Genomic DNA, 14,473 nt, shown 5'->3' with positions numbered 1-14,473 from the left:
GGGGGGGTAGGAGCTCACATTAGGGGGTAGTTAATGTAGATGGCGGCGGGGTAGGAGCTCACATTAGTGGGTAGTTAATGTAGATGGCGGCGGGGTAGGAGCTCACATTAGGGGGTAGTTAATGTAGATGGCGGCGGGGTAGGAGCTCACATTAGGGGGTAGTTAATGTAGATGGCGGAGGGGTAGGAGCTCATATTAGGGGGTAATATATTTAATGTAGGTGGCGACAGGGTCCGGGAGCGGCGGTTTAGGGGTTAATACATTTTTTATTGTTAGGATAGTGAGGGGGGATAGCGGATAGAGGGTTAGACATGTCGGGCTATGTTTGGGAGGCGTGTTAGACAGTACGGGAGATTTAATAATTTAGTCAGGTTTTGTAGGCGCCGGCAGTTTCTAAAGTGCCGTAAGTCACTGGCGACTCCAGAAATTTGTACTTATGCAGATTTCTGGACATCGCTGGTTTATCAGACTTACGGCACGTTAGCATCTGACGGCGCCGTATATAGGATAGTTCGAGTTGCGAGCTGAAACTACGGGTGGCGGGGGTTCCCTCGCTTGCGCCGCAAACTACGATCTTTATCGGACTGCGCCTCAAAACTAAACAAAACTAATTTTTCTGTGCTTTGATACAGAAATGCAAATTTATGCTAACAGTACATAATTAGCAATAGCTATACATATATAATAATTTGTATAATATTCTGTACTGGCGGATTATAGTTTTACTTTCATTTAACCCCTTAAGGACCAAGGCCATTTTTCAATTTCTTTCCCTTAAGGACCAGGGCTATTTTTACATTTCTGCGGTGTTTGTGTTTAGCTGTAATTTTCCTCTTACTCATTTACTGTACCCACACATATTTTATACCGTTTTTATCGCCACTAAATGGACTTTCTAAAGATACCATTATTTTCATCATATCTTATAATTTATTATTAAAAATATTATAAAATATGAGGAAACAAATGGAAAAAAAACACACTTTTTCTAACTTTGACCCCCAAATTCTGTTACACATCTACAACCACCAAAAAACAACCATGCTAAATAGTTTCTAAATTTTGTCCTGAGTTTAGAAATACCCAATGTTAACATGTTCTTTGCTTTTTTTTGCAAGTTATAGGGCAATAAATACAAGAAGCACTTTGCTATTTCAAAACCACTTTTTTTTCAAAATGAGCGCTAGTTACATTGGAACCCTGATATCTGTCAGGAATACCTGAATATCCCTTGACATGTATATATTTTTTTTTTTAGAAGACATCCCAAAGTATTGATCTAGACCCATTTTGGTATATTTCATGCCACCATTTCACCGCCAAATGCGATCAAATAAAAAAAATTGTTCACTTTTTCACAAACTTTAGGTTTCTCACAAAAATTATTTACAAACAAATTATGCAATTATGGCATAAATGGTTGTAAATGCTTCTCTGGGATCCCCTTTGTTCAGAAATAGCAGACTTATATGGCTTTGGCGTTGCTTTTTGGTAATTAGAAGGCTGCTAAATGCCACTGCGCACCACACGTGTTTTATGCCCAGCAGTGAAGGGGTTAATTAGGGAGCATGTAGGGAGCTTGTAGAGTTAATTTTAGCTTAAGTGTAGTGTAGTAGACAACCCAAAGTATTGATCTAGACCCATTTTGGTATATTTAATGCCACCATTTCACCGCCAAATGCGATCAAATTTAAAAAAAACTTAAATTTTTTGCAATTTTAGGTTTCTCACTGAAATTATTTACAAACAGCTTGTGTAATTATGGCACAAATGGTTGCTTCTCTGGGATCCGCTTTGTTCAGAAATAGCAGACATATATGACTTTGGTGTTGCTTTCTGGTAATTAGAAGGCCGCTAAATGCTGCTGCGCATCACACGTGTATTATGGCTAGCAGTGAAGGGGTTAATTAGGTAGTTTGTAGGGAGCTTGCAGGGTTAATTTTAGCTTTAGTGTTGAGATCAGCCTCCCACCTGACACATCAGACTCCCTGATCCCTCCCAAACAGCTCCCTTACCTCCCCCACCCCACAATTGTCCCCGCCATCTTATGTACTGGCAGAAAGTCTGCCAGTACTAAAATAAAAGGGTTTTTTTTTTAAAAAAAAAATAATTAAATTTATTTTTAGCATATTTACATATGCTGTGGTGTAGCATCCCCCCTTAGCCCCCCAACCTCTCTGATCCCACCCAAAACAGCACTCTAACCCTCCCTCCCCATCTGCCTTATTGGGCCATCTTGGGTACTGCCTGCCAGTACCCAGTTTGCAAAAAAACAGGTTTTTTTTTTTTTTTCCTGTAGTGTAGCTTCCCCCCCCCCCCCCCCACAGACCAACCCCCCACCACCTCACTGATCTTTTTTTTTTTAACTTTTTATCCCCTTTTTAAAATATTTTTATTACACCTTTTTCTGTAGTGTAGCGGTTCCCACCCGCTCCCTCCCCGTGCACGTGCCCGCCCTCACGTGCGCGCCCCCGGCCATCCCCGCCCACGATCCCGCCCCACTCCACAACACTGATGATCATCGATGGCCGCCACCCGCCTCCCACACAGGCTCCCACCCACCAACGATACCGGCCATCGATGTCCGGTGCAGAGAGGGCCACAGAGTGGCTCTCTCTGCATCGGATGGCCAAGGGGTGTTACTGCAGGATGCCTCGATATCGAGGCATCACTGCAATAACCGGAAAGCGACTGGAAGCGAGCAGGATCGCTGCCAGCCGCTTTAAACCCCTAATGTCGTACAGGGTACGTCGCTGGTGTTTTAAGACCAGGTTGTGTGCGAAGTACCCTGTACGACTTGCGTCGTTAAGGGGTTAAAGTAGGTAGAAACTTTCCAAAAGAATCCTCCTCTTTCCCCATATAACCCCTTTCTTTTTCTACTTTCTTTGGTTCAGCAATAGACAAAATTAGAACCTATTGGGAAGAAGAAAAAGGACAATAGCTTTAGGAGACGGGCAAGTCATAAGACCAGCACAAAAATTGTCAGAAGTTTGACACCCCATCTTTTGATGACGACTTAATCCCTTGGGATTTTCGGAGTTACCACTATATCACAAAAAAATGGGTCTTAAGGACCCTAGTGACGTAATGGTATAAGGGGATCCCCGCATTCCCACACCTGCCTGCAGCCGGGAACTTGCCTCACAACTGGGGCAGTGTGTCTGGGGTCAGTCAGAGCCCAGGGCAGTCATGTGATCACTGTGATAGTGAATCACAGTGATTACATGGTTACTGTATTACAAACAGTAACAGTGAACGTGGGCGGCCAAGAGGTGCAGAGGGGATGGAGACAGCTCAGCAGCGGAGAGGGATGGAGGGGTGGGACGCTACACTATGGAACCAAAGTTTGGTAGGGAGAGGGAGGGATTGGAAGCTACACTACAGAAAAGGTGGGAAGAGGAGACCACTACGCTACAGAAAATAATAATAGTAATTAAATAACATTTTAAAATACTCTAATTGTGATACTAGCAGACAGCTCCCATTACCTATTTATTTACAGTGGTATGCTTGATAGCACTCCACACCAATTATCCCACTTACACATGTATTCCTAAATTATTTTATGTACTGGAAGAATAAAGGCTAGTTAAAACATATGTTTATTAAAGTCAAAATTGAAATGGGAAAAGAAAAGGTTAAAATAAATTATGAGAGTTGAGATTTTTTACATTATAATTTGAGACTGAACCTACTCAAAATCCTTATAGTATATGAATAATCTTATTAATTGATAATAATAGTTGTTATGCTGGGTTTAAAGAGCAAAGTAAATATGTTACTAAATATAATTTATAAATTATCGACACAGTATGAAAACGATTTCTTATTAATCCAGAGCAAGCGTGTGTATATGTTTAGTCAAGTAGGTATATCTCCTTAGTAATCCCTGCAGGGAAATTGTATTTCGTACAGGCTCACAGAGTTCTTATTATTCTTAGGAATAAAATCTAGGAAAAGTCTGCCTACTCCAACTGGGTGTGAGGTTACTACCCATCAGTACGTATTATTAAATTACCGGAGCATGAAATAGTGGTATATTTTTTTTAAATCTACTTTATCATTTTGTTAAGTATAATTACATAACGGTGCATACTTACCCTGAGAGTCTGGAAAAAGGCATATGCTGTAGATGTAATTGGTATGGCCATAATAGGCTTCTAGGCACTCTCCGGTGATCAGCCATCTTCTGACACTAGCATCATTAGAGCAAGATAGAAATTCAGTATCACTAATAGTAGCCAAGCCTCGAACACAGTCCTCGTGCCCTTTAAAACACAAGAAAAGCCAACATTGATTATTTGTTAAGTATAATAAACTTTTATTTGGTCTTCAGTCTATCAGGTAGAAGTGGATCACTCCCTGGAGTCCTTCCAAGGGCTCCCAGTATCTAAATTTAAAACAGTCAACAAAGTTCAAGGAAATGGTTCAAGACACTATTTTGTTTTAGCATACCAAGAAAGGTCTGTTCACACCGGCCTGCCTTCCAGAGCTTTATAGATTTATCAGCTGATCCGGTCAACATCAAACCCTGCTCAGGCAATATCTTCACTGCCCAGACAGCTGCTGTGTGACCCTACAAGAAAAACAGCAGCAGTAAGTAAAACTTGTATTTTATTAACCTGAGAAACACTCTTCATGTAAGAGATCCATGAAATGGACAGAAAATTGCGTACAAGTCAGTTAAATAATAAAACCCAATATTCTCATTGCTGCTTATGACATTTACAAACCTGGAGAAGGCATTACAAGTATCTGGTGCACGTACAATATGGAAATGGCACACACAATCAATCCATCTCCAATATAGATTGTTTGACCATTTTTAACTTTTTATTTTTTTTTGAGTGATTACCTCTGTGTGTTGGTATTGCAAAACCATCAGTTTTTTTTCTTTTCTTTCATTTTACTTGGTTTAACTATGGCAGCCATCTTTGTGTCACGGTGTATAACAAATTTTGGTTATACAGATGTTTACGGAAACAATAATATTTTAGCTTAGGATGGTCCTAGCTCGTTGAAACAAAAAAACTGAGCACAAGATCACATTACAAGGTATGTGTACATATAAAAACATTTTGCACGGCTTCCGGTGGGCGGGCTTATAGGCAACAGCTCTGGTGTTAAGCTTCGTGAGGACTGTGTGCTATTTATAACATCTGTGGCAAATTTTGGAGCCCGAATCTGTTGGCCCTTGGCAGCAATCGTCCCCGGGCACTAGAGAGATTGGAGTAAACAACTTTCCCCCACCGAAGTCCAAGCTTTGACTATTTGGCTGAGGACTTGTAAAAGTACGGAGGTGACGGCGGCCATCTTGGCCTGTAACAGAAGCGGCACGGAGTGAAATTCTCAGCGGCGCATGAGAGGTGTGAGTGCCTACTGGATCCTATGACAAGCAATACACGGGCAGAACTGCTTAACCCTTCTGATCGGGTAAGATCTTTGACTCAGAGAGCCCTTCCTGTGGGAGAAGTGCGAGTGAAGACACGTGGGGCAACGGCCGCGCTGCAGAATCTAAGCTAAAAGGCTGTGAGTGAGACAGAAGAGATTGAGGCGGCATCGGCTCCATCCTACCCTGCAATTGATAGCAGCGGGATAGTGGCGGGGCTACTCCCAAGTTAGCAGCGACTTTCTTGTGGTGCAGTGGATTGCCGGCTTACCTAGGCCGCTGGGCCAATCTACTATCGCTGCACGGATCAGAGGACCGGCTTCACGCGGCTGCGGATGAGATTCCGCTGCTACTTGTCAAAATCCTGAGGTAACTGTTGTCCCCGGGGCTAAGGAGGATTATATACAGCTTAAGCTGTCTCCCTGATAAGGCCATAACACAGTGGTCTGTAGAATATTCAGGAGACGGTTGGAGGTCTCCCCACAATAATATTAGTTTTATTGGGGCACAAGTTTGGATGCTAAGCCCTCGGACTAGCACTGGTAAAAAACCATACAATAAACTGTCTGCAAATACGTAGGTTGAGGATCTGCAAACTCAGGGTGTGAGGACATAAAAGTGCAGCTGGTAGTTCAGGAACACTGACACTTATAACTACGCACCAGTCTGCTTCTATACTGCATCTCTCTGGCAAGTTATTGAGGACAGCACAAAGTGCCTGCACGCAAGTCCCTGACTTCAAGGACAGTAATCTAATTGTGTAAACGTCTCCTGTACATATACTGGCCTATTGGTTTGTTCTTTTTTTTTTTTTTTCCCTTTCTTCACAGTAAAGACTTGAGACACACTACACAATCATGAGTATCTAAAGCAGGCCAGTACCTAACCTAAGTCTCGACTCTTCAGATACTTACCTGATACTCCACTGGAACTGCAATTTGTTTCTTTTTGTATGTATGTGTAAATCACAGGTGCAACATACAGGTTCAAATTCACCTTTCTTTTACAGGATTTAACCATATCTTTCTGTTACAGGACTGAAATGTTTAACGACATAAGGGTCTCATAACTGTATATATGTGTGCTACATCTAACCTCTCTCTATATTGTTAAGCAGACCTTTTGTAGTGCGTTATAAAGGGGGTTATTGATATACATATACCTTTTTCAGAGTGGTGGAAATAAGTGTTTGAGAGGGGGGCTAGGCACAACTCATAAACATCTGAGATAATCATTGTAGATGTAGAAAGCATAGGAGTGTATGGAGAAATACCTCATCCCAAACACAATGGCTAACCGTAATAAAAACTCTGACCGTAGGGCCAAACTAGGGGCAGACATTGGCACTCAGGCCTCAACTTTTGACACCATGCAAGAGGGGCAAACTTTAGACCCACACCCCATAGTCAAACAAATCTCCACACTGTTCCTTCCAAAAATAGAAAATTTGCAAAAAGGTGTTGATACACTAGCAGAGGAGGTCATGCAATTTTCAGCAAGAGTCACCGAAGTGGAGTCTAGGGTCTCAGACCTGGAAGATACACAGCATATTAACTCGGGCAAAATTGTAGCTTTAGAGAAACACACAGTAGAACTGCAACAAAAAAATAGATGACTTAGAGAATAGGTCGAGACGGAATAATGTCCGTCTCCTGGGAGTGCCTGAATCCATAAAGCCCGCTGATATACTACGATTTGTTGAAAATACCCTCCCTTCTCTAATTAATATCCCTGTTGAAGACCTGGTACATAGTGTAGAGAGGGCACATAGAATTGGTACAGAGAGACCGGCCATAGATCGAAATGCACAAGCACGACCTGTGATGGTCAAATTCCTACATTTCCAGACCAAAATGGCAGTGCTTAGGGCATATAGGAAGATGGAGGAAGTGTCCTATGAGAATTCTAGGATTCTCATATTTCAAGATTATTCTGCAGACCTAATGAAACGGCGTAGAGAGTTTTCTGTTCTAGGCTTCACAGAGAAGGGAGGCAGGCCTATTTACTGTATCCAGCCAGGCTCAAACTGGTCACTCCAAGGGGTCCTAAATTCTTTGATTCCCCACAAACAGCTCAAGAATTCCTGGATGCAGAGGGTGGGGCTAGAAGTCCGGGATATGCTAGAGGGGGGGAGGGCTAGATAATTACTTTAGGGTGTAAACAGATATGGCTCTTGTTTTTTAACTCAGATGATGGCCTTTGAAGCCAGCTCTGGGATGTCACCTCAAAATAGCAGGGATATTCCCTGCACCTATGCTTTGGGCATTGGTTTGATGCTTTGGTTGAAAGTTTTTGTTGAAATTGGGTGTTATGTATTTAATAACTTGGTTCATACTGAATGTTATAGTGAGCTCCTGTGCTTTGATACGACATGGAAAATGTGGATGCAAAAATGTGAAAATTACATGCTGGGAGCTACTATATATGTTTACGTATTGTTGTTGGAAAGGGAATACGATTGTGTGCTTGTTAAGGCTGCAACGATATTTACGGTCATTACTTTTTTGCAGAGCAGGTTGTTCGGCTGTTTTTTGAAGAGGTGGCCCGGGAACATGGAAGGTGAGAGTTTCCCTCTCCCCCCCCCCCCCTTTTTTTTCTTTGTCTCTACTGCCCCCACTCTTTTTCTCTCTTACTATTGAACAATGTGTATATACTGGACTCTTTTTGAGCATTGACATTTAGTATCTATTCCTGGAATGTAGGGGGTATACACTCCCCCATTAAGAGGAAGACTATATTAACACAACTTAGGAAGCAGGGTGCAGATATTGCGTTCTTACAGGAGACACACTTAAATGATGTAGAGCATGCTAAATTAAAAAGGGATTGGGTCGGGAGGGTTGAGTTCGTTTCTTACAAATCTGCCAGCAGAGGTATAGCTATTTTGTTTGGGAAAAACTTAGACATGGGAGACATGACAGTACTCACTGACCCGGAGGGACGGTATTTAGTGGTCCAGACCCAGATTGCTGGTAAAGTATACACATTGTGTAATATTTATGCTCCTAATTCTAAAGACAAGGCAATTTGGATTAACCTGACCAGGGTACTAACTCCCTTTTTAGCTACTCCTCTCATAATAGGTGGTGATTTTAATCTCGCTCCCAATCCTCACTGTGACAGGCTCAGGTACCACAGTAGACAACCCGGGGGATCACATCCTAAAATTGGCATCAAATTTGAATTACAAATTTTTATGTTTTTAGCATCATCACTGGGTGTGATAGATATATGGCGTAAACTTAATCCGGATGGCAGGAACTTCACGTGCGTCTCTCGGGTCTCCCCCACTATGTCTCGCATTGACCTGTTTCTGATCTCTGCCTCCCTGATACCTCAGGTTGTAGATGCTAATATTGGGGAAGTGATAGTCTCAGACCACGCCCCCATAGGGCTATTTTTGGACACTTTGCTGTGCTCAGGCAATCGCAGAAATCTCAGATTTCCACAATACTTGCTTACCTCCCAAGAATTTCAGTTATATATAGAAAATTGTTGGGACGATTTCCAAACTAATAATGCACAGCATATGTCGAATCCGGAACTTTTCTGGCAGATGGCAAAGGTGGTGCTGACTGGTGATATCTTGGCTTTTGTTTCTCGTAGGAAAAAAACGCAAGCAGAGAGACCCTAGAGAGATTGCGGGAGGACATGGCAGCCTGTTATGTTGTATATCGGGCTACGCCCACATGGCGCTGCTATCAGAATTATATTAGTGCCAAGAAAGAATCTGATGCGCTGCTGGCATATCAAGCTTCTCAAACATTGCTGAGAGGTAGGGGTAGATACTATAGATACGGAGATAAATCAGGTAGACTGCTGGCCTCTTTGGTTAACCTAAAATCCTCCAGGCGAGTTGTAGCTGCGATTAAGGATGGAAATACTTTGATTAAAGACCCTAAGCAGATTGCGGAGACATTTGCTGCTTACTATTCCAAACTGTACGCCAGTAGCCAAGGGACTTCGGAGGAGATAATGAGTGAATTCTGGAACTCCATAAAACTCCCACAGGTATCAGAGGAACAATTAAACAAGCTTAACGTACCCATTTCCACAGAGGAAGTAGATAAGACGATCATGTCCCTAAAATTAGGCAAGGCAGCGGGCCCGACGAGCTACCTATAGAGTTCTATAGACTATTGAACTCTAGAGTGATGCCAATATTAACTGATCTTTATACGGGGTACTTCTCGGACGCAACAAAACTGGCTAGGGCCTTTTCGGCTGCATACATCACCCTTATCCCTAAGGCGGGCAAAGATACCCTTCTCCCGGAGTCTTATAGGCCAATATCATTGTTGAACTCCGACTATAAAAGATTCTGACTAAGCTAATAGCGGAGCGCCTCAAATTTATCCTGCCGGACCTGATCCATGAGGATCAGACGGGATTCATGCTGGCCCTCAGTGACAAATGTGCGTAGGATACTGCAGATCCTACAGCATTTTTTGAATACAAAGCAATTGGGGGAAGGGGGCAAAATTCCAGAGGCCTTTCTGTTATCCTTGGACGCAGAAAAGGCCTTTGATAGGGTAGAGTGGCAACACCTTCTGCATACGCTGACCAGGTTTAACTTCTCGGGTCCCTTTGTCTCATTTATTGCGAACCTCTACTCCTTCCCCATCGCTAACATATGGGTCAACAACCTATTCTCTCCTGATGTCGTGTTGCAGAGGGGTACGAGGCAGGGTTGCCCTTTATCCCCCCTATTATTCAACTTGGCTTTGGAGCCCCTGGTGGTCAAACTGTGTCAGAAATTCCCGGGTATTGAAATAGCGGGCTGCACACAACAGCTCGCATTGTATGTGGATGATATGCTCCTATTTGTACAGGATCCTAAAATCCACATACCATCCATTATACGCACGCTGCAGGACTTCGGATATTTTTCAGGTTATAAAGCTAATATGCAAAAAATCTGAGATTCTATGGCAGCATGGGGGGAGGGGGGGTAGATCAGGAATATCCGTTTACAATAGCAAATCAGGTAATTACTTATCTGGGTATACAGATACACATGAAACCCTCACAAATTATATTCGGTTAATATGACTCCCCCTGTGTGCTAAATTGAGCAACCAGATGAGAAGTTGGAGATCTCTTCCCATCTTCATTGGCGGGTAGGGTCAGTCTTCTTAAGATGGTGATTCTGCCCCGCCTCCTCTATCCTATGCTCATGCTGCCACTGTTGCTTACTAAAGGAGATGTGAAATCTCTAAACTCGGCTCTACGGTACTTCATTTGGCGAGGAGGCAGGCCTCGTATCTCGATGGCCAAGATGTCCCTAAGTTATACAAATGGTGGTATGTCACTGCCAGATTTTAGGCTTTACAATTGGGCAACTTTGATACGTTTGGTACTCGATTGGCAGGTAGGCACAAAGCATTTCTATAAGCATAATTTGGAGAGGGCTACCTTAGGAGTTTCCTTGGTGTACCTACCGCACATGACACGGTCGAAGGCGGCTACATCCTTTGAGGGGAACCTGTTATATAAGGATCCCTTAAGGGCATGGCATCTGGCTCATAGCTTCTTAACCAGAGGGAGTCTGGGTTCTACCTACCTTCCCTTTAGCGGCAATCCAGATTTCCCAGCGGGCATGGACTGGAAACCATTTCGGCAATGGGAGGAACTTGGCTTGAGGAATGTGGGACAGCTAGTGGAACCACAAACAAAAACTTTTAAACCCTTTTCTGTGTTACAAAGGGAATACAATCTCCCAAACGGCCATTTTTATGCGTATCTGCAGGTACGCCACTATGTGGATACATTAGTTAGGGAGGGACCAGAGTTCTGGGAGGGCTCCCCATTTCGGCTCACTCAATCCCTGTTTAAAATGGGCAGATTCTCATTATCGGAGATATATCAAACCCTTTTGCAGCAGAGACTACGCCTTATTCAACCAACCCTCTTCGCGGTGATGGCAGAGAGAGGGTCTGCGGGACACTACATGGGAGCAGGCTGGGAACGGGGCTGGAAAAGATCAGGAGGGCCACTCTGTCTGCTAATCTGAGAGAAACACAGGTCAGGTTTTTTGCACAAAGCATACCTGACTCCTAAAAGCCTTGCCAGATGGATCCCCGAAGGGCCTAATAAATACTCTAAATGTTCTGCGGAGTCCCCGGGCCTGTTGCATAGTATTTGGGAATGCCCTGATTAGACAATTTTGGAGCAAAATGCAATACTGAGTCAATACAAAAATGTATTCTGGCACAAAAATGTATTCTGGCACAAACAAAGTCCACAACGTTTTCGGGTGTTACCCCTTAATCATGTGATTCACATGATTAAGGGGTAACACCCGAAACGTTGTGGACTTTGTTTGTGCCAGAATAAATTGGTAAAATACTTATGCTGCTGCATCTTTTTGTTTGTATCCATTTGGGGGTTTGCAGGAACCCTGCAGCGTGCATTGAGCATTTAAGGGTGCTGGATTTTGGACTGTTGAATACAAAAATGGGGCATAGCAGATAGACTTTACGCCTAGGTTATATTATTTTTGCAATGGGAGCAACAACACAGACAACATGACTCTGAACTGACTTTACTTATACTGCTAGCAAGGAAAGCCATACTTAACTTCTGGGGCAAAAAAACAAACAAAGGCCCAACAAATGACATACTACAGAAGATATGCTGAAAGCTCAGCTATTTGTGGAACAAATTGATGTTAGATTGGATGTGGGAAAACAGTCTGAATTTATTTTTGAGAAAGTGGCATAGCCTAATATTAACTTTTGAATTAGAGTGCAACGACAGGTATTGGCACCTTTCGCAACACAAGTATATTTCTAGAAGACTCATTGCGGGGAGAATGGAATCACATTGTACTTCAATGAACCCTTCCCTTTGTTTCTGTAACCCCTCCCCTCTCTCTCTCCCACCACCCAACCCCCCCCACTTTTTTTTTTTTTTCCTCTCTCTCCTCCTTCCGGACCACCAAACTCTCCATGTTGGTTTAACACTTTGATTGCAGGGCCCACACATTGCAACGGTTGAATATGTTATTTAAAAGGGTTAGTTTAGTTTTTTAAGGGTAAGGGGGCTAAGAGAGAAGCGTTTTCTCTCTAATAAATGACAAATATGAGAGTTGGATACATGTGAACTCTGGATAAGCTTGAAGATAATAATTTATTGGAAAACTGTTCAAATATGTAATGATAAACATTGTTCTGAAACTGTATGGATGTACTATTGAATTGTATGGATACTTTCACATGTTCTCTCTCAATAAAAAGAATTAAAAAAAAAACAAAAAAAAAAAAAAAACATTTTGCACAAAAGGGATAGGTCAAGTCAAAAATAAACGTTCATGATTCAAATAGAGCATGCCGTTTTAAGCAACTTTCTCATTTACTCCTATTATCAATTTTTCTTTAGTCTCTATTTTAAAAAGCAGGAATGTAAGCTTAGAACCTGGCCCATTTTTGGTTTAGGACGCTGGGTAGCACTTGCTGATAGGATTGCTACATTTAGACACCAATCAGCAAGCGCTTCCCAGGTGCTGAACCAAAAATGGGGCCGGCTTCTAAGCTTACAATCCTGCTTTTTAAAATATAGATTACCAAGAGAATGAAGAAAATTGATAATAGGAGTAAAATTAGAAAGTTGCTTAAAATTGCATACTCTATCTGAATCATGAAAATTCAATTTTGACTATACTATCCCTTTAAGTCCTAATGTAATGATTAAAAATCACTGAAAGTTTCACTTTTAGGGTCAATTTATAATGGGAATGTTTGGTCCCTCCGTCTTGATTTTATTTAGGGGGATACCTAGCTAAGTATAGTGTGCATGCAGAACATTTAGGGTTTGAGGCTTCTCTTTTTTGTGTGAAATTGTTTAATATTTCCCCTCACTTTCAGGTTGATTATGAATTTTTACAGATATAAATCCTCTATGGTAGCATATTGCTGTTGAGTTTGAGATTCCACTAGTTAGAAGAAATCTGGAGAAAAGCCTACTTTATTCATGTGTTTTGAGAAATGAGCCATATGTAATATAAGCATAACAACTAATAAAACTGAACAGTATTTTACACTAATTATTGTTTATGATTGACATACAATAGTTTATGCTTGTCAATGATCTCTAAACTTTTACTACATTTGATATTGGCCATAGTGAAGCATGATCAATCATGTTGGTGCAGACACAAACATTAGTAAGATTGTCTCTGCATGTCTGGACACGCCCAAACCTGCATGCATACTATACCTTACCTAGGTATATATATAGAGCATGCAATTTCAAGAGACTTTTCAATTTATTTATCAAACTGACTTTTTTCTCTTGGTATCCTTTGTTGAAAAGTAAACATATGGGAGTAGCAATGCACTGCTGATTGGTGGCTGCACATATGCCACTTGTCCATTGGCTCGCCAGATGTGTTCAGCTAGGTCCTAGTATTGCTACATGATTCTTTCTATTATTAATATTTCTGAGTTCTGAGGAAATCGCCATAGTGATGTTTGGATTGCATTATCTTATTTACACCAGCTTGTCATTTTGAGGTTATTCTGCCTGAAATATGAAACTGGTGTAATTTTTTATTTTTTTTTTAAGTTGTTACAATCAGATTTGTGCATTACATTATATTTAATTTATTTATTGTGATATAAACATTTATACACTATATACAAATGCTATGTTTTAAGATTTCATGAGATAAAGAGAAAACTGTCTGTAAAAAATGTATAAAGGATAGTATATTAATTACCTGTAAAGTCATCATACACTTTGTCGTTCAGCCACACTTTTGCTGTTGTGTCCCATGATCCACTTAGCAACGTGCCAAATTTTCCAGCAGAAAGACTGCAGACTAGATAAAGAGAAAGTTTATCTAAAATAAAAAGTAGTAATACCTTACGCTAAGTCAAGAAGGTATAATACCCAAAAAAGAAGAAAATATGGTAACGCCCTCCTGGTTACCACACAATTAATGATATAAGCAATAACAGAGCGCTCCTGTCAAGAAGCTAAAACCAACTTTGAAAGGGAAACTATGTATCACAAAACTGACTTAACTGACTGTTTTATAATAAGCTGGGAACCTGTTAATATGTAAGGATCCAGCCCAAGGAT

General features: G+C 41.6%; 1 protein-coding gene across 1 annotated transcript in view; it reads right to left on the bottom strand.

Moving 5' to 3' along the window:
- Positions 1-14,473, bottom strand: part of PLAA (phospholipase A2 activating protein) — a 73,336-nt gene that overhangs the window by 48,316 nt on the left and 10,547 nt on the right. The window contains 4 exon segments of the mRNA XM_053702595.1: positions 4,101-4,268; positions 4,456-4,576; positions 14,109-14,129; positions 14,131-14,210. Coding sequence (XP_053558570.1) covers positions 4,101-4,268; positions 4,456-4,576; positions 14,109-14,129; positions 14,131-14,210 — 390 coding nt within the window.

The sequence above is a fragment of the Bombina bombina genome, chromosome 2 (genome assembly GCF_027579735.1).
Source record: "Bombina bombina isolate aBomBom1 chromosome 2, aBomBom1.pri, whole genome shotgun sequence".
NCBI lineage: Eukaryota > Metazoa > Chordata > Amphibia > Anura > Bombinatoridae > Bombina > Bombina bombina.
This window is presented reverse-complemented; position numbering and strand designations above follow the sequence as displayed.